This window comes from Odontesthes bonariensis, chromosome 22, assembly GCF_027942865.1.
Source record: "Odontesthes bonariensis isolate fOdoBon6 chromosome 22, fOdoBon6.hap1, whole genome shotgun sequence".
Lineage (NCBI taxonomy): Eukaryota > Metazoa > Chordata > Actinopteri > Atheriniformes > Atherinopsidae > Odontesthes > Odontesthes bonariensis.
The window spans coordinates 19,036,456-19,060,986 of record NC_134527.1 but is presented as its reverse complement, the minus strand read 5'-3'; the positions used below and the strand labels follow the sequence as shown (position 1 = coordinate 19,060,986).

The 24,531-nt window shown below is 43.8% G+C and overlaps 1 protein-coding gene across 2 annotated transcripts; it reads right to left on the bottom strand.

The window, feature by feature from the left end:
* Positions 1-352: 352 nt before the first annotated feature.
* On the bottom strand, positions 353-24,163 carry notch1a (notch receptor 1a). Of its 2 annotated transcripts, XM_075456635.1 has the most exons (34): positions 23,898-24,163; positions 22,772-22,853; positions 15,441-15,703; positions 14,992-15,330; positions 13,862-13,984; positions 13,485-13,718; positions 13,238-13,393; positions 12,936-13,121; positions 12,319-12,432; positions 11,594-11,707; positions 11,261-11,494; positions 11,054-11,164; positions 9,666-9,858; positions 9,432-9,577; positions 9,215-9,328; positions 8,490-8,609; positions 8,224-8,376; positions 7,901-8,129; positions 7,605-7,806; positions 7,348-7,501; positions 7,053-7,237; positions 6,719-6,851; positions 6,353-6,610; positions 6,161-6,273; positions 5,483-6,054; positions 4,958-5,398; positions 4,706-4,851; positions 4,387-4,600; positions 4,180-4,264; positions 3,908-4,070; positions 3,482-3,780; positions 3,243-3,390; positions 3,040-3,137; positions 353-2,941 (listed from the first exon to the last, which is right to left on the bottom strand). In XM_075456635.1, the coding sequence occupies exons 1-34, from the start codon at positions 23,953-23,955 to the stop codon at positions 1,679-1,681; spliced, it is 7,443 nt and encodes a 2,480-aa protein (XP_075312750.1). In that variant the 5' UTR covers positions 23,956-24,163; the 3' UTR covers positions 353-1,678. The 2 variants fall into 2 exon arrangements, with proteins under 2 accessions (XP_075312750.1, XP_075312751.1); XM_075456636.1 differs by lacking the exon at positions 9,215-9,328.
* Positions 24,164-24,531: the final 368 nt, after the last annotated feature.

Below are 24,531 nucleotides of genomic sequence, written 5' to 3'. Positions count from 1 at the left end.
AGAGTGGTTCTGAATAGATTCAAGACCATTTGATGATTTGCTGACCTGAAGCCACATGGAATGAAACATTCTGGGAGAGTTAAAAAGCCATTTAGTGTGCTGAAGTTCTCTGTAGAAATTGAATATTCTCACATCATAATTTCCTGTGACAGAAGCACTGGCAGTCCCACAGCATAAACAGTGACGATGGCATCAACACGTTTTGCTCTTGGGGAAAATATCAGCTGAAATGAATTATTGTCTCTCTGTAATGTTTCCCTACTTGCCATCACAACAAGAGCATTATATTTGCAGGAAGGTTCAACCACCTTCAGCTCAGGAGAAAAAAATCTAATCAAGAAAGAAACTCAGCTTATCAATAGTTTTTTATTGAATCATGACAACTTTACAAAACATTTTAATCAGGAAATATTTCTTTGCAAACTACAACTGTGCATGAAAATCAAATGACTTTTTTCTTAAAAACATCTTTACTTCTGTATTAGTTTATAAAACATGACATTTTGACACCTTAAACCACTCCTTTTCAAAGCGCAGATGATGTCACCAAACACATGAAGGCCCTAATTTCTTTTACCAATAATGTTTTCCCTCCTTGCAGACACTTGTTTTTTTTTTGTTTGTTTTTTACAAGAAATCTCACAAATACATTGCTTTTCGTAAGAAAAGCGAAGATTACACTGGCACTTGTTAAAAGCTGTGGCAAATGTAACATTTCAACATTCTACAACAGGTCTGCAATTTAACACTCAACAGGTTAAACACAGTAACCATAATCAGTGATTTGTAAAACAATACGAAACAAAGAGACGATCCTTGCATCATAAATGGTCACAAATCAATCACTCAGCACCACACCAGACCACAATTCAAGAAAGAAATAGACTCAGATTTATTTAGATGATTTTCTACTCACTCTAAATAGCATCTCTCAGCCAATAAGGGAAATTTGTTCTGTGCTTAAAGGTCCAAAATTTCCAAAGTCCGATATCTCTGTTACCCTCTCTCAGCTACGGTTTAATAATTTTGTCAGAGAGGACAGTGTAACAAGCAACACTAAGAAAGGTGACACTTGATATGAATATATTAAATCAACGTCTAAAGCAGACTCAGTGATAAGACTTAGTGAAATGTAGTTCAGTAACAAAACCTGTCACTTAAAAAGAAAAAGGAGGTTAAAATATAATTACTTAATACTGAAAATTTAAAATATCCTATAAAAGTCTTTTTAAAAAAAGATCTGTACAAACGTAAAGCAACGCATCAGCCCAAAATAAGATTGGTGAAAACTGATGCGCCAAAAAGACTCAAATAAATCCAGTGAATATGTCAACACAAGACAAATAAATAACCAGTGTACACATCAAGGAGCCTTTCTTTCTGATATACGCTCCTTATCAACAGTTTCTAATGTTTTCATACATAACCCCCCCCCCAAAAAAAAGAAAAATAATCCAAAAAAGCATAAATATAAAAATCATCTTTATCTTTCAGGTCAAAAAAAAGCACATAAATAAATACAAAATAGCTACAACTGCTTTTTATTAGTATAAAAACTGATGATAAAAAAGAAGCATCTTCAGTCTTGGGTGAAGTTTGTCACTGTCTTTCTGATAGAGCTTTGTATGCACTTAGTATCTGTTCCAGCTGAGGGTAAGGTCCATTTTCCATCCAGTCTTTACTTAAACTGGTCTGGGATTAGATTAATCTGTGAGTGGATACTTGTAGGCGGGCTGGAGATGCCCTCCGACCAATCAGACACGTTGGAATGTGGGGACGAGCTGGACCACTGGTCAGGGGAGCCGGGGGAGGGGGTTAGAAAGGGGTGGTCAGGCACCTGTAGCTGGTGGTTAGGTGTGTTGTCCATGGGGCCTGAATAGCTATGCTGAGAGGGCGGGGTGAGAAACTGAGTGCCGAGCATCTGCGTCTCCTGTGGCATCACAGTGTGGATGGTCAACGAACGGCCTGATCCGCCATTTTGCTGCATGTCGGAGCCGTTCAGCTCAATGTTAGGGAAGCTCTGGTTGAGGCTTTGACTGGCTGTGGTTGAGTTGGAGTTCTGGTGCTGGAGCTGCCTTGAGTGAGCCTGCTGCATCATGTGTGCAGAAGAGCCAAGGTGGCTGGCCTGCAGATTCTGGTAGCCCATTATCTGAGACAAAGTGGCAGTACTGACGCCATGCAGGGCACCCATCATGTTGTGTGTAATGGGTGGCACTTGGGGGAAGCTTCCTTGCTGGCTAACACCTGGATGCATCCTGGAGACCCAGTCACACTGACCTCCTCTGCTGCCACCTATGGATGTTGTGCCCTGAGTGCTCGGGCTGGATACAGGCAGGTGGGAGAGACGAGGTGGGTGAGGGTCAAAAGCCATGCAGCTCATATCCTTACCCATGTTCATCTGGCCTGAATGGGAGTCCCCATTGCCTTGCAGGTGATTTAGAGACATAGGTGGGGACTGCTGGAAGGGTGACGGCATGGGAGGAGAGGCCACATCAGACAGGTAACCGTGGGGAGACTCGAGGGATTCCACTGGGGAGAGAACAGCCGATGTGTCTAGCAAGTTATTCTTCCCATCCAAGGACTTTTTCTTCTTCATCCTATTATCTTTACCCCCATCCTTCCCTCCTTTTCCACCAGAGCTAAGTTTTCGAACTTTCTTGACAGAGTGCGTTGGCTTGAGGTTGCTAAGATAGTCATTGGGAGAGCAAAGAGGAGGGGAGAGCGTGGAGGTGCTTAGGGGGGTGTTGTGAAGACCAGGACTTCTAACTATGTTGTACTCATCCAGAAGACGGACAATATCATGGTGCATACGTTCCTGGGCAATATCCCTGGGCAGCTGGTCAAGATGGTCAGTGATCTCACGGTTGGCAAAGTGTTCCAAAAGAACTTTTGCTGTCTCGAAACTGCCCTCACGAGCTGCAAGGAACAGTGGTGTCTCCTCCTAAAAACAAACAACAAAATAAACCAATCAGAAGTTGATTAAATAAAAATACAATGAAAGTTCTCACATAGCTCCATCACAGTCATTCTTTTACATACCTTGTTGTCTTGCATGTCTTTGTTGGCGCCATTTTTCAGCAGCACCATGGCAGCCTCCACATTGTTTACAGCTGCAGCCCAGTGGAGAGCAGATTTACCTGCAGAGAGATGGCAGATTCAAAAGGTTTATCATCATAACTCCCAGCAAAATGAAGCATTTGTTAGGACGTGTGAAGATAGCTGAGTGATAAAGTGTTAGCTACCAGAATCATCAGTGGCATTAGCATCAGCATGACAGTTGATAAGCTCTTCGACCATGCCCTCAACCGCTAATCGGGCAGCCAGGATCAGCGGTGTTGTTCCATCATGCATTCGGGCGTCAAGATCAGTGGCACGATTTCGGATCAAAATCTGTGAAAAGACAGACTTTAGTAAACTGATTTTGAAAATGAAATGAAAATGAAAGCCTGAACGGATTTGAGACTTCAGAGTGAGCAGGCACCTGAAACACTCCCTGCGCATCTGCAGCCACCGCAGCGTGAAGTGGAGTGCGACCCATGTTGTCTTGAACGTTGGCATCGGCGCTGGACTCCAGGAGACGCTTGGCGGCATCTGAGCGGGCATAGCGGGCAGCTAGGTGGAGGGCAGTCTCACCCGTGCGGTCAGTCTGGTTATGGAGGTTGGCGCCCTGGTAAATGAAGTCGGAGATTATTTCTGCTGATGGATCCTCTTCCTCTTCACTGTTACCAGTCTCCAGACCCCCACCGCTGCAGGAGGCGATCATCAGGGGGGTGAAACCATCTGAAAAGGAAAACCGAGAAGGATGGTGAATTCCCACACAATCTGTGTTTTCAGAATGCAGAATGATAACATCACTTTGGAAAGAAAGTCAGTTATTTAGTGATCTCATCTCTGTCTGTGTTCGCACCTGGTCCTCTGACATTGACATCCATGCAGTCGTTTTCTATCTCGCCCTGGGGAGGCGTAGGAGCAATGGATGCAATCCGCAGGTCAGCTGCATCTAGGTGCTGCTGGGTCCATTTCCTCTGGTCAGTATGATCGCTCAAATCCAACATAGCCTGCTCCTCAAACTGAAATACACAAAAATCATCAATTACACTATCTGTGGCACACATGATTGACACAGTCTGATTTATTTTTCATTTATTACAGCAAGAAAAGAGTAAACCTTCATCTTACCCTGAAACGCCTACAGTCTGGATCATCATCACCCCATTCATTTTGATTATCATCCATAAGATTGATGTCAGAGTTTTTCATAGGTCTGTTGAAAAGATGAGGATATAGATTAGACCACCTTTACTACAGTGAGAACATAAGCACTGTTAGGGATTCGATTTCTAAAAAGTATAGCTGCCTTGAAATTTTCCTTTAAAGTCTACTTACTTCAGTCCAACAGAATCCTCTCCCAACGGCTCTCTGCGTTTCTTTTTGCTGGGCTCTGATACTTTGAATCCTTCAGGAAACCAAAGCTGACCATGCTCTCGTCGCCGCTTACGAGACACCAGAACGCCTAGGCAGATGAAACCCAATGCAGCCAAACCAAGGAAGACCACATACATAGGGTAGAGCTCTTGAGGGGGATCAGTAGGTCTAACGCCTGGAGAAAAAATGAAAATGTTTAATTAGGATATCATTTAGCTGGACAGTTTTTGATGTATATAACATACGCAAAGGAGCAAAAACACTGGATATGATGGCATACTTGTGACAGCTTCAATATAGGGGACATTGAGATTTCCACTGCTGGCAAGTGCTCCGAGGAATGCAGCCACATCTGTAGCACTCTGGAAGCATTCAGTTGACTGCTGGTAACACTGACGGTTGTCAATCTCCAGGTACACAATGGACCTGTGAGCAAAAATGGGTAGAAAGATTAATATTGTACACTTTTCTATAATCTAAAATACAAATAATTTTGTTGATTTAAAGTGTTACTGTCGTGCTGATGTCCTACCCTTTAACTTGCACAGAATCCAGCTCTCTGCGTTTCCGAGAGCTGACCACGGAGGACACACTCTCCTTCACCTGACCGAAAACATTGGCAGGCATGGAGGCCCACTCGGGCCAGCCATCTGCAGAGCGTTTCAGCACATTATGTTTAACCAGATCTTGCTCGTTGCCATAGTAAGGAAAGATCATGGGCTCTCCTTTGGCATCACGACGGAACACCACATTGGTGTGAAGAACGCTGCTGAGATCCCTGAGGAACGATGAAGAATGGTTTTTAAGCAGCTCAGGGGGAATATGGACCACCAGTACCAAATGTCCATCAGCAAGCTTCTCTGGCATGTTGTTGGCACAATCCAGGCCATCCCATTCACACTCTGCATTGTTGCAACCTTGGTCGCAGTGACCGTCGGCATAGTGGTCTTTGCAATACTGATCATATAGAGGACTGAAAAAAAAGAGAAGACTATTATTATTCTGAAACAAAAACACAAATGCCAAAAAAGTGTAGGTCTCCATTTCCCAGACTTACTTGCACTGTCCTTCCTGTCCTTGGCAATCAAAGCCATCATAGAGACACCCTGGGCTGTTACATTGGCCATCACACTTCCCATCATTGAAGTAACGCCAGCACTGTAGAGCAGCTGAGCAGTTTTGCCAGGGATCATCAAAATTAAGTGAGCAGTCTCCTCCATCCCAGCCGCAGGCATGGTTGTTGCACAGCGAGTCACAGATGTGGTTCCCCGCCCACTCATCACACTGAGGAAGCTCGCAGCTCACCTCCACTTCTGGAGGTGGAGTGATGTCTCGGCCAAAACCCCCAACGAAGGAGTAGTCTAGTATGTGGCAAAGCAGGCCGTTGAAGTTGCTGGGGCAACTGCACTGGAAGAATGGAGCATCAGGAGTGATCTGGCAAGTACCCCCATTGTAGCAGGGGTTGGAGATGCAGAGGCTGTCAGTTGGGGTTTGACACTCAGGTCCAGTGAAGGCTGGAGGACACAGGCAGCGTGGGCCTAGGTGGCCTGAGACACATGTGCCACCATTCCTGCAATTCAGACTTCCACAGGAGCGGGAATCGTACTCGCAAGAAGAACCAGTGAAGCCCTAGAAACATATAAATGAGAGATTTAATGATCATCAATGTAACCGATTGTAAAAAGGCAATGAGATGAACTTTTTAAGAGGTAAGAGATGTTGTCGCTGCACTCACAGGTGGACATTTACAGATGAAACCATGAGGTGTGTTACTGGCAACAGCACATGTTCCTCCATTTCTGCAGGGTCTTCCTTTGCAGCCGTCAAACACCTTATCACAGCGCTGACCTGTAGATCAGAAGCATTAAGCAGGTGCTCTTTCTGTCGTTTGTACGTTTATTATGTGCTGCTGGATGCACATCTGTACCTGTATATCCAGTACGGCATTCGCAGCGGTAGCTGTTGGTGAGCTGGATGCAGTTGTAGGACCCTCTGGGATCACATGGGTCTGACAGACACTCGTTGACATCACCTTCACAGCGTTCACCCACGTAACCTGCTGGGCACACACATTGGTAGCCTCCAATGCGGTCCACACACTTGCCATTGTTGAAACACTTGGGCTCGTTTGTCAGTGGGTCGCTTGAGGGGTTGCAGTCATCCAAATTAATCTCACAGTGCACGCCTATAGGAAACATATACTTTGAGTTAGACATGTATATTTAATTTGTTTTGGTATTCTGTTATATTATATTATATTTGTTTGCCATTTATTTGAAACGCAGATTCGTACCTTGTGTTCCTCTGGGACAGGAGCACTTGTAAGTGTTGATGAGGTCGATGCAGGTGCCTCCATTCTGGCAGGGCTGAGACTGACATTCGTTGATCTCTTTTGAGCAGTTCACACCATGGTAACCAGGAACACACTGATAAAGAAAAAAAGCATGAGCACATTTTGTTGTTAAAATGATAACATTTTGATTATCTGAATGAGTGTTGCCTAAAACCAATAAAAAAGGCAAATGAAAAAATAAACACCCTCATGATAGACAACTATACTATATGTATTTGGGTGTTTGCATGATTAAAAATAATCATTGAAACCTCTGGAACCAAATTCACCTTACCTCACAACTGTAACCTCCTAGATAATCAGTGCAGGTTGCTCCATTCTGACAAGGATTGGGTGAGCACTCGTCCACCTGTTCCTGGCAGTAACTCCCTGTGTATCCGGCCTGACACCGGCAGTAATGTGTGTTTCCAGCATCCAGACACTGGCCTGAATTCCTGCACAACTGGGTCACTTCAACACCTGCAATCAACAGCAAACGATGGACTTTTACAATGTGCCAATCACACACCAGATTTAGATTGAACATATCTTAAAATGAAAGTTATTGCACATGATGTAAAACATTGTACCTTGCTGTTTGGCTGCGACCTCACAAGACACGCTTGGGATGTCACAGTACAGGCCTGTCCACCCAGTCTGACACTGGCAGGTATAAGAGGCCCCCTGCTGCCAGCAGGAACCTCCGTTTTTACAGGGGGAGGAGTCACACCAGCGTACAAGGTTCTAAAGTGAAAAAAAGACACAGAATATACTTAACGAATTGCTAAAATGGAGGCTTCATGTGACATTAAACACAGTGTGCTATATGATTAGACAAACCTCCTACCTGACAGTTCACTCCTGTGTAGCCATGAGGACAGGTACACTTGTATGTCCCGTAACCATCCAGACAGGTGCCCCCATTGAGGCACGGCTTGGAGTCACACTCATTTATATCATACTGGCAATAGCTACCAGTGAATCCAGTTAGACACAAGCAGGTGAAGGCATTGATTCCGTCCATACAGGTGCCACCATTGAAGCAAGAGCTGTAAAAATACAAGGGAAAACAAATCCTTAGATCACTATGCTCACTTTTGAGTTGATTGTATAGTAACTGAGTTAAATGACAGGGTACACTACCTGTCAGTGCAGTCATTGGTGTTGATCTCACAGTTAATACCACTGAAGCCTGGTGGGCAGGTGCAGGTGTAGCTGTTGACACAGTCGGTGCAGTTGGCCCCATTCTTACAAGGGTTACTCTCACACTCATTTATGTCCTGCTCACACCTGACACCACGAAACCCAGGCAGACAGGTACATGTGAAACTATCGATGCCATCGCGGCAAAGACCTCCATTACTGCATGGATCTGAAACACAAAAAAGAGGATGTAAGATAACTATTTACCAGTGATGTTTTAAACCATAGATGGGAACCTACGATGCTTTAGGTCTGTGGCTTACTTGGTTTGCAGTCATCGATGTCTGTCTCACACTTCTGGCCAGTGTAACCTGGCTTGCACTTGCACTGGTAGCCCCCCATAGTGTTGAAGCAAAGGCCGTCATTACCGCATGGGTTTTTCACGCATTCATTGATATCAATCTCACATGTTTGGCCTTTTGATAAAGAAAGAAAGACAATCGAAGAAATATTTTTACAAAGTCCAGAGAATGAAGAGAAAAAATGGATAGAAACACACTTTGCATTGAAACCATGCATTGATGCATACCTTGCCATCCTTCAGGGCATATGCAGGAGAAACTCTGGTAGTCTTCAGCCTCCTTACATATTCCACCATTCTTACAGGGTCGGGGGCTGCAGGGGGCCAGCAGGGTCTCACAGTTTTCACCTGGTAACAGAACATACATCAGTGTTAGCACTTATTTAGCTAAATACAGTAGCTGCCTCAGCCTTAGACTTCAATATCAAGTCACAAAATCAATTTTAATAGTATTTCATTCATATTTCACTGCATTTGTTTTGCTAAATACTTCATTTTTAAAGTAACAAACTTCTAATTCCATTCCACTTCCTTATCCATTTCCATGACGACTTAACCAAACAGGAAGGGCTTTCCTGTTTCCTGCTATTGTGCGATCATAGACAGGAAACAGGACATGGCGGAAGTGTGAATAGGGCTTGGAGTAGTATCCACCTCTGCAGCTTCTATTAGCTGCTGTGGCATGTTATTCCAAAACACACATAGTATTTTATCCATGCAAAACAGACGAGCAGATCTTTCCACACACAGATGCAAAAAACAGGCATCCCTGTTAGTAGCCTCTGGGTGATGTTTTCTCAGACAACATTGGATATGATAGGAGAAACTTTCTGTGTGGAAACTGAAAGACTATATTTACATTTTAAGATTGTGCACACAGCTGAGGGAGCACCAAACTACATCAACAAGTAGTCTGATTCTCTGAGTAAAAGTTAAGCCACTCCATGTCATACCAGTGTAAGGCAGCAAACAGTTGCACTTGTATCCAGCCACATCATCGATGCAGGTTCCCTGGTTGAGGCAGGGGTTGGAGGCACACTCATTGATGTTAGTTTGGCAGTTAGGTCCTACAGCAACAAAATTAGAAAACACACTTGGGTTAGATCCAAGCCAAAAGAGCAATCTTTTTGTGTCGATGAAAGGAAAGTGACAAGAGAGGTTGTAACTGACCAGTAAAACCAACTCTGCATGTGCAGTGGTATCCGCTGGTCATGTCTTTGCAGGTTCCCCCATTCATGCAGGGGTTGGACTCGCATTCGTTGTTATTGATGTCGCAGTTTTGGCCGCTCCAGCCGGACTCACAGGTACATTTGTAGCTTCAGACGAAAAAATTTGAAAGACAGGCTCGTGAGCCTTGATGTAGATTTTGCTTGTCTCATATCTTAAAATTGGATCTGTGCTCACCCATTAATGAGGTCTTGGCATCGGCCATGGATGCAGGGGTTGCTGCTACACTCATCCACTTGTGACAAACAGGTGGCGTCATTGTAGCCCTCTGGGCAGAGGCAAGTGAAGCTATTGATGCCATCGATACATGTGCCCCCATTGTGACACGGGTTGATGGCACAGTCATCGATGTTGATGTTACACATTGCGCCTGCAAGACAATAAAAGAGGATTTTAGGAGGGTAGCAAACATTCATTTTGAAAGTTGTTGCTTTATAAATATCTACACTGGCCATTAAAGAAGCCAAACAGCTGCTCTCTGGTGAGGTATTCTTTAAGCCTTTATAATCTGCTAGCTGAGGTGCTCTGTGCAGCTTTCAATGAGCAGAAGCTGTAGCAGCTCCAATGTGTGCTTGGCCTCATGGCCCCTAGAGGCCCTTTTACCTCTCCACCATTGATTCAATGGGGCCTTGTTGAATAGGCAGAAGAAGGGTTTCAGCTGGATCTGAGAGAAGGGAGGTGCTACCAGGAGAGAAGGAGGAGGAGGGCTGTGGCTACTCTCCCTATTCACACACAACACCCCCCCTTCCGCAGAGAAACGACCTCACCCAAGGCCGTTTACAGGGACAGAAGGCTAGACCCATTTCACACACGGCCGAGTAACAATTAAACCCCCCTCTGATCTCCTATCCAGCTCCCTCCCTATGCTCTTCATCAGTCAGGAGAGGAGGGTCCAACTGCCTGATCTTCAGTCACAATAGTCCTCTGTCCCTCTGTGTTTCAGTCCTGCTGTTCCCTCCACATTCAACCCAAGAGCACAAAAAGTGGTGGGAGGAAGAGGAGGAGGGATGCACAGCAGCCTGCAAATACGCTTGTTCTTTCATCCCTGCCTCCTTTATAAAATAATCAGAGAGCAGCAACTAGTCAGAACCGAATCTGTTGGGCCATGAAAGGAGCCCCCTTACAGAAATAGGAATTTGTCAACCTTTCTATGTTCAAGTACATTACAAGTAGATGAGTGCCTGCAAAGTTATGGAGTGGAAACATTTAAATTATCAGTGGGGTCTAACATATTCACACTCCTATAAACATCGGATATGTGTTTAAAGGTCAATCTTCTTTTCTTTTAAAGGATCACCCTACAGAGTCTTCCCAAGCTTGACGTCACAACCCTTTCAAAAGGCAAACAAAGTTAGTGCTTTGTGTGTGTTTGTACATGTATCAGGTTTGGGGGCTGTGTCCCTATCTCTCTCTGCCCGCCCCACCCACGCCCACCCCACATCCCACACAGGCAATCTGACACCATTGTTTCACAGAAGCGGACCCGCTAGCCACCTGTCCTACCTGCCCCTCCCTAAGCTCAGGGGACCATCCCCCTGCACCTGTAAACTCCACCCAGTGCTCACCTGTGTAACCCGGTTCACATGCACACTCGTAGCCATTGATTTTGTCGATGCACCTTCCATAGTCACAGGGCTTACTCTTACAGTCATCCAGGTTCACCTCACAATTAAAGCCTGTTGGTTACAATGTAAGAGAGAAAAGATGAGAAAGATATAGACATTTTCCCTGGAAGAATTATCCGAGCTGTTTAGGGATAACTGAAGTCTCACCTGCAGTGCCTTTAGGGCAGGAGCAGATGTAGGAGTTTTCCCTGTCCTGGCAAGTGCCACCGTTCTTACAGGGCTGGCTAAGACACTCATTGATGTTAGTCTCACACAAGCGGCCAGTGTAACCAGGGCGGCAGTAGCACGTGAAGGAGGCCAGCCCGTCCTTACATGTGCCATAGTGGCAGGGATCAGAGTAGCACTCATTGATGTCAATCTCACAGTGTTGCCCTGTGTAACCTGGAAGGGCAGAGAAAAGATTTAACAACTGCCACATTTATAAGGAGAGGAACAGAAAAGATTAGATATGATGTTTATAGAAACTGCGATAGAGTGTACCTTCAGCACATTCACAAGTGTACTTGTTGGGTCCATCAGTACATTTAGCTCCATTCTTGCAGGGGGTGCTAGCACACTCATCAATGTCCACCTGACAAAGGCTTCCTGAAAATCCTGCAGATGCATTTTATAAAACAGAGAATTAAAAATCTTTGTAAATGCAGATTACATTTGTGAAAATTTCATAAATAATTCAGCTCAAGATAATATTCATATCTACATTATGCATAATATGAAACTTGAGAACAGACAAACTAATTTGCATCTGAAGTGGTTCTGCTGGATGCTGAAAGTCCTTACAAAACCATTCCACAGCATTACCTCCAACCCCCCCCCTCCTTCTCAGCTTTTACCGTGCAGTGAAATCTTCCTTTCAAATCTCAACACAATGGCCTCCAGCTTATCGGCTATAAACCAATCCCAGCCCCCAATTTTGGCGCTAAGCTTCATCACAAACTATCTTGCCCGCCAAATATGCTAATGTTACTGCAGGCTGGTTCACTTTGTTTCATTCACCCATAAAATGTTCAAGACGAAGTAAATCATTAACATTCAATCTGTGAACCATGTGTGCTATACTCATTGACAGATTAGTTAATGATCCACTTTTTTATGGGGCCTTCTTTGCTCCAATTGTCTAACCAAAAGGGTTTATATTAGGTTAAATGATCCTCAAACTGATTTTTTTTTACAGTTATTTTACAGTTTTCCAGATATTCTCTCACCTTTGGGGCACTCGCAGTGGAAGGAGTTGATCTTGTCTATGCACTTGCCATTGTTAAGACAAGGTTGGCTGGCACACTCATCTGTGTTGATGTGACAGAACACACCCTCATATCCTGAAATGAAAGACACAACAGCCATATTTGCTTACTTGCCACCTCGCCCAGAACTTTAAGAGGAAAAACAGTGCGTTTTGGGTCTCTCTCTTAAATTGTTTTGCTATTAACATTTCTATCTACCCATAATGTCTCCAAAATTGCAAAGTCAATAACAAAGGGTGTTATTCTCTCCGAAGAAAATGCTACTCTAGAACTATGTAAAATGCTTCATTTGTAGTCCAAACTGTACTTCCTGGACTTGATGACCTCACCATGTCTCGTATTTGCATATTACCAAGTGGCTAGTTTGGTAGAGCTCAAACAAAGAGTGAGTCGCTCATTTAGGGCAAGCTGTTTATTTTATGTAGTTCACTTTAAAATAGAATTTTGAACTTGTACATGAGCATTTTATAATAAATTATACCTCAACCAGTGAAAAACAAAAGAAAATGTAAACAGATGTATGCATTTAACCCTTAAACCTGTTTATATTTTTCTGCAATATAAACAAATAGTGTTACCTGGCATACAGATGCAATGGAACCCTCCAATCTGGTCTAGACAGGTGGCATCATTATGGCAGGGATTGGACATGCATTCATTGACATCCATCTCACAACGAGGACCCTCATATCCCTGAAGGCACTTGCACTGGAAGGAGCCTTTTGTGTTGAGGCAGCGACCACCGTGTTCACATGGGTTGGCACCTAAAACGTTACAAGGTATAATTTGTTAGATATCTGTGGTAATATCTGTGTGGAACAGCTGTAAAAGATTTAATTGGTAGGCCCGACATGAGGAAACAGCTGACTTTGTGACTTACCAAGCGAGCACTCGTCAATGTCCAAGTTGCAGGCTGTTCCAGTGTAACCTGGAGGACAGGTGCATATTGCCTTGCCATTGACTGGGTTGGTGTCACAGTTAGAGCCTTTTTGACATGGGTTGCTGATGCAGGCATCATCAAGGTGGCACAGCAAACCTGTAGGTGCAAACATACCACATTTAATCTCTTTCTTTTAAAACTGTGACCTGTCTGTACTGTTGCCTGACAGGGCTGCAGACAGTCATACCTGTGCGTCCATGAGGACACTCGCAGAAAAATGAGGCCACACGATCATGGCAGGTGGCGCCATGATAGCAAGCTGCACTGGCGCAGTCGTCTATGTTCTCGCTGCAGTCGTCACCCGTCCACCCGTTTACACAGACGCAGTGGTAGCTGCCATGTGTGTCGTGGCACGTCCCTCCATTCTGACATGCGTTGGGCATCAGCTCACATTCATCCACATTTTCTGTGCAGTATTGACCTGAAAAAGTGTGTATGGAAGAGCGTGAGAGCACTATTTTTGTTTGGGCAGTTAGTTCATGTTTGGTGTCTTTTTTTTTTTTTTTCTTCTTCCATTTTAACTGTCAAGATAGGTATGAAAAAAAATGTAAGTAAAAAAATCACCGGTATAATGAGGTGGGCACTGGCAATTGTAGGTGTTCACTCCATCCACACACACTCCACCATTCTGACAGTTGTGACCTGGACAGTCATTGATGTTATGCTCACAATGCTGGCCTGTGAAGCCTGATGAACAGAGACAGAACAAAAGATTTGAACAAGAGTGGAGTAAGAAAGATAAAGACAGAGATTTGGCAATATTTGGATTCGGTTAATAATCAGTCCTTTCCTTCCTTATGTTATCACTCCTCACATAAAAAGATAACCTCTCTCTATCCTCGTGGCAAACTGTTTTAATGCCCTGTAGATGACAGTGTAGCCTGTCTCCTCCTCAGACATCAAAGGCTTGAGTGGGTGTTTTACAGGCATGATAGTCTGATTAACAATCAACCCGCGGCTCTGCAGGTGCTCGTGCAGCTTCGTTATCTGAAGGCATTCCACAGCAGACACCCACAAGAGACACACAGCATGGATTAAACTTTAACACACAGCCCCTCAATATCCCTCATTCAGCTGCATATCTAAATAACATTGTTTGTACTGAACATAAGCAGACAATCGGACAAAAACACATGCAACTGAATGCTTCAATAGCAATTAATTAAAACTCTTTTAACCTTTTAGAAACTGAGAAACAGAAAAGTACAGTGCGGTTTAAATGGGAAAAGTTTCTCCAGAGCTGGTGTCTTGATTGTAACAACAGTAACCGCAGCACTGCAACAGCTTTGCGTACCAACACAATAAAGATGGCAGACAGACTGGTAGTATTTAGGTGAAAAACAAGATATTTTTGAGGGTCTGTGACCTAATGAATGGGGTGTGTATCTATACGTCTATGTGTACGTGCCTATCTCTGGCGCTTTGTGGGCTCACTGGTGATTATCAAGAGGAAACGTCTGTGTGACTGCATCCTGCCAGTGGATGCTGGCAGAGAGGGGAGTGGGGTAACCAGAGATTACTCCTCCCAATCAGATTTTACTACAATAACACACTGTTTTTGAGGTCAACTGATGAAACAGGAAAAGAAAAAGAAAAAGAAAAAGAAAAAACATATGCAACTTCAAGTCTTCTAAAAAAAGTTAACAATCCTCATTCTGCTAAATCATGTCTAAATACACTTTTATATATGTTACCTGGAAGGCAGCTGCAGTCGTAGATGGTATCTCCCTTCTGGACACAAGTACCTCCATTATGGCACGGTGAGGGGCTGCATGGCATGTAAGGGGTCTCACAGTGCTGGCCAGTAAATTCTTGAGGACAACGACAATGGTACAAGCCAACCTCGTTCACGCATACACCACCATTGCGACAAGGAGAGGGAGTCTGGGCACACTCATTTACATCTTGCTTGCAGGTTTGGCCGCTGAAGGTGGGTGGGCAGGTGCACTTGTAGGTGGAATCTAACCCTGAACACTGGCCACCGTTTGCACATGGATTGGAAGCACATGGGTTGGGAGTCTGGCACGTTTTTCCTGTAAAATAACACGCATATAAAAAGAGTTAATCGTGATGGTCCATGGTGAAATCGGTAAAACAGAGAAAAAGTTTACTCGTGACAAAAAAGCTTGAGGCTCTTACATACCTGACCATCCTGGAGGGCAGTGGCAGCGGAAGATTGCAAGAGTAATGAGATCACACGTTCCTCCGTTGCGACAGGGGGAGCTCATGCACGCATGGTTGGTGGGGGTCAGGCACAGCCTGTCAGTGAAACCAAGGCGGCACACGCAGCGGAAATCGAATGTGTTGCCATGTGAAATGGGACGGCAATCGCCACCATTGCGGCACGGTGAAGAGCTGCAGGGGTTGGGATACTGGCAGCGGTTGCCTACAAAGTCACTGGGACACCTGGGAAAAGACAGTGAGGAGGTGGAGCAATGATGATTAGAAAGCCGGGACCTGTTTTTGTCTAAATCATGGGAACAATTATCTAAACAAAAGGGGAATAATAGGAGGGAGGGAATGGGGGTAGTGGAAGGGGACTGAAAGTTTCCCGCCCAGCAAAGTCCCACTGCAGTGGGACAGGGACAGTGTGTTGTTCTAGTGTGTCTCTCTGGATTAGACTCTCTCAGAACCTTGAAAACACATTCTGCGGGTATAACAGACACCACAAAGTAGCCTAGTTGTAACAGCCTGTTCCCATCTACCTTTTACCCCCATGCTGTCTACATTCATCCTAAATGGCTGTGGAGATCAAGGGCCCGTGCCGCCAATAGATGTCCCATATGAAGCTGTGCATTCAGGCCTTAAGCTCTCCAGTGTTTCCCTCCCATCCAGAAAAGGAAAGTTACTGCTACAGTCGCATAGCTCAAGCTAGCTGGTAAAAAAATAAAGTTCAGGTCAGAACACAGATGAGTAACTGGCAACGCTTTTACAGTGTTTTGCTAAAAATTCTTCTCTTAGTTTAGGGGAACTAAGAGATTTTGATTTCTCACAAAATTCTTAGACATCATTTGATATGCAGCTTGTACATAATAATGAGGTCCCATCTGTCATGTAAAGGAGCATTTAAAGTCAGCAAAAAAGTGTTTATGTTTGAATAAGGGCTCGTGTGACAGTGTGCAGTTGTGCACATGAGCCTGTGAGTGTTTATGTGTAAGAAAGGGCATCTGTTGGCCTCCTAGTATCTCCACAGGGAGCAGGTGCGCATGTTAATGAAGGCAGCTGTTGGACAGGGCTCCTCCTCCTCCCCCATCCTCCTTTCTCCTCCTCCTCTCCCCTCATCCCTCATCTGCCCCCCTCGTCTCCCTCCTCTCTGTCCCCTTCTCAGATGGGGGTGCTGAAAAGCCAACTTCTCCTCCAGGGACATAAAGAACCCATGGGAAGTCAGCTGTTGCAACTTCTGTCTCTCCAACCCCCCCCCAAACCACACCATTCATTCTTAATTCCCCTCTTCCCTACCTGTTCCTGTTTTGATTTTACACATCCTCTTTCTAACGGGTTTTCTAAGTATCTCTGCTTCAGCTCACATTCAGGTTTTCACTGCTCTGTCTGCTTGTTTTTTTCCAGTGAGGATTTTTTTTTTCCAGCTCCCAGCAGTTTGCTTTTTACAGCATTCCCCTTATGTCACATAAGACTGCTGAAAACTCTGTTGTTGACTTAGTTAGGTGAGACCAGTCGGGGGGTTTTAACAATCCTGTGTGCCCCCACAGGGATCCCAGACAGTTGCAATTGGCATAAGATTGTAAAGGCATTTGTAGGGCTTTGAAGTTTCCTGCTTCCTATTTCGCTTCACCATGAAAACATGCTGAATAATCACAAAAGCAAGTTGTTGTTATGACATCAAAATCAGTATGATGAAACAGATGGTTTTTAATGCTGTGTGTGCGCGCTGCTGTGTGTCACCCCACACTAACTAATTGTAACAGATCCTTTTTGTGCTGCAGTCAGTTCACTCTGAGATAAAGATCCACCCACACGCTGAAAAGCCCACACCACGGCAACAGGTCTCTCCCGGCGCTGCAATGTCCCCTTAGGCCGGAGCAGATGCTTCCCCGACCTCTGACCCTAAACACTTTTGTGACTGTGGGACGGCCTCTTTGCCTTCTCTCCCCTCTCTCTCTCCCTGCTGGGCCAGATCTACCATCTGTCACTCTGGGGGTGACTTTATCCTCCAACACGAAACCAGCCCAACTGTGCGTTAGAAATGCCACCGCTGTGGAAAAAGTTACATGAAAAGATCGAGAGGGACATACAGTAACCATGCATATGTGCACAGGTTTTATACTTTAGTATTTCCATTCATTCTGCTTATAAAGTATCAGCATCCTCTTTTCTCTTCTCTTCTCTTCTCTGCTCTCTCTCCTAATTTTTTTTCTTTCTTTTTATATTTGTTTCTGCCCTCCTCATTTTGTTAGGTTAGCTTATGTTCCCTTGATCTGTCTAATCATCAGCCAACATCTGACCCCCGGGGCCCACATCTGTTTGCAAGAATAGAACAATGTAGCTTAGCCCGAGAAAATGAGAAATTAACCAGATTTGGAAGACACTGTACTTCAAATACAGGGAATTCACGGCAAAATATTGGGAGTCAATGGATGTACAATTAAAATAACAAGTGCATGGACGCATTATTAAGTGATGTGTTTTAAGTGTGTTATCTCTCACAAGCTTTTGAATTTGAGAAGCACAGAATCAAGCAATTTCTTCAAAGCCTGTTGGAAAATACTGTTTTGACTTCAGTAGACTGCATATTCTAAAGGTAATCCTGCATCAGACTGCACTTTAAAACTGCCTAACACAAATAAAAATGAAATCCTCTGCAAGTAGCATACCCTCAAAAAGGAAAGAAAGAAGGGATCTCAAATAGGTGATATTTCTTAGTTATTAAACCATTTCCTGTCTCATTGTTTATAATAAGCAGAGCTGTTTGATTAACTGGGTTCAGCCAGAGTAAGAAGAACTGTGGAGCTGACTGACTTATAACTGCAAGATCAACTTCATCCACAAAATACCAGTTAACAAACACCCAGATCATAAATTCAACAGCGTATGCGAGTGTGATATACATACTGGTGACAGACTCAATGAAGTGACTGTACTCTTTCACTCACTCTGTGAAGACATCCTGCCTCCCGGTCAAACAAATAAAAGCACCTGCATGCCACTGCACCTCTTATGACAGTTATCAGATACCCGCAACCTAGAGTTCATTACTCTGATTACAATCAGTCAAGTGGGCACATAACAAGTCACCCCTGCATCCTCAGTCTGTAGCCAAAATAGAATTTAGTTCCAAGTCTTTCTCGTATTTTTTAGCTGAAATACCCATTAGTAAATTGTAATAAGGAATAATAAGGGGTAACTAACCATCCTAATTGATGACAGTCATTTCCATTAATGCAGTCAAAAGACAGATAAAGACACATGCCCATACGCCTATACATATAGTATGTCATTTATTCTCTTTTGACTGCCTGAATGTGAACTTTCAGCACCCACTAGAGAAAAATAGCCTCTTATCGCTCCGCTCTGACAGCACAGCTTTGATTGCCCCACTCTGAGGATCTCCAGATCACTCCACTCAGAGGTCACCCCAACTGTAAATGAAGGAAATATGTGACTGTGTTGAATACTTTCTTTACAATTCCTTTTCAAGAGCTGCCTCATTGATTTGCTTCAATGTGGGGTAAGGAGGAGTGGACATTTCTCCACAGTGTCCCAGAAACCTTGTTGGAGGATCCTGGATCAGAGGAGCCCTGGCATCTCGAGAATGGACCCAACCAGGGGAGTAGCTTTAAGCCCAATATCAGCAGACACACTTAACCCTGTCATGCACTTGCATGTTCCTGATTTGCTTAAGCCCACATGGAGCTGAACTTCCAAAGACACCTGCCTGGTAATCCTATAGGAGGACAAATGAAGATCAACATTCCTTGAAGGAGACTGTTCCATCACTTTTTGAGTAATACATTTTATAATACCAGACCACTCTGTGTAAGGTCACGGAGGTTTCATCACACCAACCACCACGGACTATAGGTCAATTTTCTCTTTCTAGTCTATTTCTGTTACACGTCTTGAGACATGTACAGAGAGAGTTGAGATGTTTCCTGGGTTTAAAATTAACATTTAGCACTTACCAAAACAGTGTCTATTACAGCAGAGCAGCATCAGTCACGCAAAGGCGTTTTTGAGGTCATCAACCTTTCAACCTCGTGTTGCCCTCATTACTGTTCCACAAATGGAACCAAGTTTGACTCACACGAAGCTGTGCCCTTCCTCGCATGCTCTCATGCTGCCCACATCAGAAACCAGCTACAGCTCCATGGGAAACAGGAAGCTCTAGACCTTCAGATAACCTCTTACTTCACAGAGTCCTGATCGAGTGCTTCCCCATTACAGATGCTCGTTGTTGTTTCCGTGTGTCTGGTAACCTACTACAGCAAACTGTTTTTGTACAGATGAACATTATCCGATGTCCCCTATAAAACGAAACTTCTCTGACGCAAGTTGCAACAGTAAAGAGAAGGGTCTTTCACCCAGTAAACAAAAATGTTATTTTCCATCAAAGAAAGAAGGATTGAAACTTTTTCAATATTTGTCCTTTGATCCTTTTAAGTATTTCAAAAGTCACTGCAAAATTCTCAGAATACTGTCCTACACAGTGGTATATAATGTTGATGTTGTGATATGAATAAATTTTTTAATGAAACAAACCAAATACACTTTTGAAATTCTTGCTGAGCTAGTCATTGCTACTTTTGGACAAAGTTAACATAACTCAGCCAAACTGTTTCTTGTAATTGTAATAAAACAGTTTCCAACATTAAATGTCTGGAAATTGAATTTATTTAATACATACATAAATATGACAGTGTCTAAATACAGCCATGGAAGATAAGAGTTCAACTACTCCTGACAGATTGTCTATCTCAGCCCCCTTTGACAGTCTTGATTTGTTGTTGAATCACACACTTATTTGCATCAAACTATGACTTTCTAATACCTTTCTTTTTGTTGTCTTACTTAGTATGGAGACATCAAGAGCTGTCTTTTTGTCATCAACTTTGTAAAATATCTTTAAAACTTAAAACTATTTTGTTGCTTCGTATGTGTCAAGAGCAGCTGTAAACAAAAGCTGAGCCCAATCAAAATCGGAGAGATAAATGCTCAAAAAGTACCAAGCCTAACCCTTTCTAAAGAATGATGAGTGTCCAAATTATGTAAAGTAAAGGAGGTTATTTTCAACAAGGAAGTGAGGAAAACACCCCCACTGCGAGGATACTAAGTGTGTATCAACAAAATCTATGTAAATCCATGCATAAGATATCTGATTACCACAGTTTACACCAATCATAACCTTATTCTCTATGCCACATGTGACATTTCTCATGTGTCCGTGGGAACTGTGCAAGAAGAGGATCTAACCACTCAAATGTGTTGCTGTATGCCTACACGCAGCAGTATAAACCACAATGCATAACATGACTCACATGTAGCTTCCACAGTTGTGTGGAGTTTAAACATTTTTTAAATGTTTTTGTTTGATGTCTCATACCCATCAACTTTCAAGTTGATGGGTATGAGATCTGAAGCACTGCTGTCACTCAGTCACCACAGTGACAGAATCTTTTTTTTACCAACAGGTGGACTTTCCAACCATGTCATCAGCACAGTGACAATGTGGGCACAAAAAAAAAATTATAATTTGTGACATCAACAAGACAATTTGGGCCAATGCTGAAAACCCCTCCCTGCCACAGACGCTGCACTCTGACCCCTGAATTTCCCAGTGCACCCCAGGACTGATAGCTGCTTGGCTTGGAGGGGATGAATGATTAATGAGAGGAAAGCAAGGAGGAAGAGAGACTATGGGTGGGTGAAATGATGCCCTCATCCTGTCTGTTTTTAATTGGACTGAGCAGAGATTGGGACCACAATAAAAGCTTTGTGGGGGTGGAAGGAGAGTTTCTGAGTGCCAGTGTGTCCACACGTGCGGATGTCTATATGTGTGTGTGTGTGTGTGTGTGTGTGTGTGTGTGTGTGTGTATGTGTGTGTGTGTGTGTGTGTGTGTCTGTGTGTGTGTGTGTGTGTGTGTGTGTGTCTGTGTGTGTGTGTGTGCGTGTGTGTGTGTGTGTGTGTGTGTGTGTGGAGTGTGCAGATTGAGAATAGGTGGCCCTGGGCTAGTAGCACAGGCTCTTCAATAGCTCCCCATGTCCACACAGACCAGAGAAGCGCCTGCCGTGACCACATGCCCTGAGGGTAAACCAGGCCACCTCTGAGTTTCGTTACAGATGGAGACACAAAAAAGATGACTGGAAGTTGGACAAAACTGGAAAACACAACATACGTACACCGCCTTCAGAACACATCTGTTTTGGCCTCAGAGCTGACAACAACCCTAAAACTGGGGCCTTCTTTCTTTTTCATCTTCTTACAGAAGAACATTCGAGGCTGGATCAGCAAGCTGACATAAAGGTCAGCTCAAAGGAGTATGTGGATATATAAGGAGCCTCATCCACAAACTGCTAACATCAATCTACAGTTTAAACAATCTGCCTCCATGTGTCTGCTCCCACTTGTTTGCCTTCAAATTTCTGCACTTTATTCCAATTAATCTCACACTCTCGACATCCAATCCAATTACATTTCACAGCCATCTGGCTTTCAAATGGAGATCACAAGCAGTAAAGTTGGGGGGTGGGTGTGGGGGTATCCATTCAAAATGAAGGAGACAAGCCTTTTGAGGGGGGGTTATTGCAAGGTTTTGGTGTGTGTTGCGGTGGCTGTGGCATGATGGGAAGCCCCACTCAGATTAGTCACACAGCATTATTCTGACTGCGGGACAATGGGTGACGGGCGGCAGGCGAGCCCCAGCTGTCGCCCATGAAAGAGCAGAACAACAAGATTTAGGACTGGACGCGTCCTCTCACTTTGCTGGAGAGGGGGTCCTGCATTCATTAACGGGCTGCTGTTGGGGGGGGGGGGGCTTTTGTCCAGCTACCCCTCCATCACCTCTCCAACATTCTGGATCTACACTCACTTTTTATTTCCACACTTCTCAAAAGTCTTTCTCTTTTTGGGGAATGGAAAAGTAAAGCAATGTGGCTCCTGGAGGGGTACAGGAGCACACCAGCCCAGAGGAAACTTAAGGGCCCCCGGTTGCTGGGCACAGGGCCTGCTCAAAGGCAGGAATGAAAGGGGGAATATGTGGCCCCTTTTCTTTCCAACCAAAAAGCACTTTCTGGGACCAAAGTTGCCTACAACTGATTTGATATTACGCACATAGATCTGGAATTAAAAAGTGAGAATCTTCCAATCTAGTCTTTTTACACATCTGGCTGGGTCCAGCTACCTGCTCAAACTGTCCTGAGTATGTGGAAATATTGTCAAACACATTAATATGGTGTGTAGTGCAACATCGTGTGCATCACATGTTGCTGCTATTGAAGTCTTTTTGCTTTGTTACATACTTGCATTCTCCATTTCCATTTGAGGTGGCTTCACATCTTCCTCCATTTAGGCATGACTCAGTGGGTAGAGAACATTTTAGACCTGTGGAGTGCAGGGAAAACATCAAAACATTTATTTAATTATAGACTCTCAGTTCACAAAGTGTTTGTAAAATCAGTTAAGTTAAACCAAGTGTCGTGGTTATCAAAAAGGCTGTGTTTAAATTATCTATGAGGAATTATTGATAGATAATTTATTAACCCCGAGGGAAATTCAAATTATACATCTGTTGATATTTTCCATACATCTTAATGCTTGCACATTCTGATCTTTTAATTGATTTGTTACACGAGTGTCCGCGGGGGATACTGTGGAACCAGTTGTGGACGCCGGTGAGGCCAGAGCGCGTGGTGCGTGGCTTTGGGAGCGCACGCTTTTGCGTAGGGAGAGCGCGGCAGCTGCGGGGCTCAGATGCGGAACAAAAGAAATCAGAGTCCAGCACGAGCCATAAAACACTCTCCTCCGGCATTGTTTACCGGCAGACGGGAGCAACAGAGACTCCTCCGCCCCCCACCCGGCACTCACAACACTCTCCCACACTTGCAGACAAAAGGTGCCCTCCCTCCCCTTTTGCACCCCCTTCGCGTACCCCTGCATCAACACACGCACCAACTTCCATTATCTCCAATGTTATTTAAAACCACCTCGTAGAACAACTTAAAACAGACCGCTTGGTTAAATTTTTACTGAAAAGAATAAATGCAAAAAAAAAAAAAAACGCTTAAAAAAAGGGGGGGTCCAATTAGAAGCACTTAAGAGTTTTTGTAAGTGTATGATATGGACAAGTAACTGTTGCGCCAAAATAATGACCCAATTTCTGCAAGTGAAAAAAAAGTTACTTGGCTTTACCAACATCATCACATAATAGGAAGTCTGCAGCCAGTGCAGCACAGCAGCTTGTGGCTCTCTAAAGAGGTCGTTGCCACGATCGAACTCTTAGTCAAGTTTTTCTTTACGTTTAAATATGTAATTATTTTTTTCTAATCCCTTCCTCATTCTAGTAATTATTACTCACAAACTTCCCTATAAGGCTTAATTTCAATGGTCACAGACCGCAACAAATCAGTTTTTTTCAAGAAAGTTTACCTTGTGAGAGGACGATTGCTGGAATCAGAAATGTTAGTTTCACTAAGAAACGATACATTCCTCCTCTTCAACTTCACAAATGTGGTTGACTCCCGCGTCGGGTTCGCATAGATCCGCAGTTTGATACTCCAGATGTTGTCTCGAAATAAAAATCCTTAGTTTTGATGAAAAGGGCAAATCCAACAGAGTGAGGGGAGAGTGAGAGTCTTCGACAGGGTTCAGTTCATAGATGTTAACCTGCTGCCTTCCGAGTTCTCAATGAAATCTGCTGCAACTCTATAAGTTCCTCCCACTCTTCCTCCTCCTTCTCCTCCTCCTCCTCCGGGCCAAATCAGAGCCGCCTCCCTCTCCTCATGCTGCAGGACGGATAAACTCTCACATCTTCCTCAATGTCCACTAAAGTTGTTATCATATAAAATTACAGATCTAAATGCCATTTTCAACTAAATAGGTTAAAATATACCAATCAATAACAATTAAGTCCAACTTGACAATATAATGTCCTCTCAAACATTAATGAACAGTAATTAAGTTCTAATCACGGCACTATTTCCCTCTATTTAATTTACCTTTAGTTTTTAAAGGGTATTTCTTACTTAAATAGAGTCTCTTGTATATTTACACTGAGGTTTTA

Bases quoted from the DNA above. Each gene is read 5' to 3' on its own strand.
- notch1a (XM_075456635.1), bottom strand. From the start codon at position 23,955: ATGTATCGTTTCTTAGTGAAACTAACATTTCTGATTCCAGCAATCGTC. The intron at 13,719-13,861 runs GTGATTTTTTTA...ACACTTTTTCAG, and splicing joins GTGCCCACCTCATTATACCG to GTCAATACTGCACAGAAAAT. The intron at 6,611-6,718 runs GTACGAATCTGC...TGTTTCCTATAG, and splicing joins CTGTCCCAGAGGAACACAAG to GCGTGCACTGTGAGATTAAT.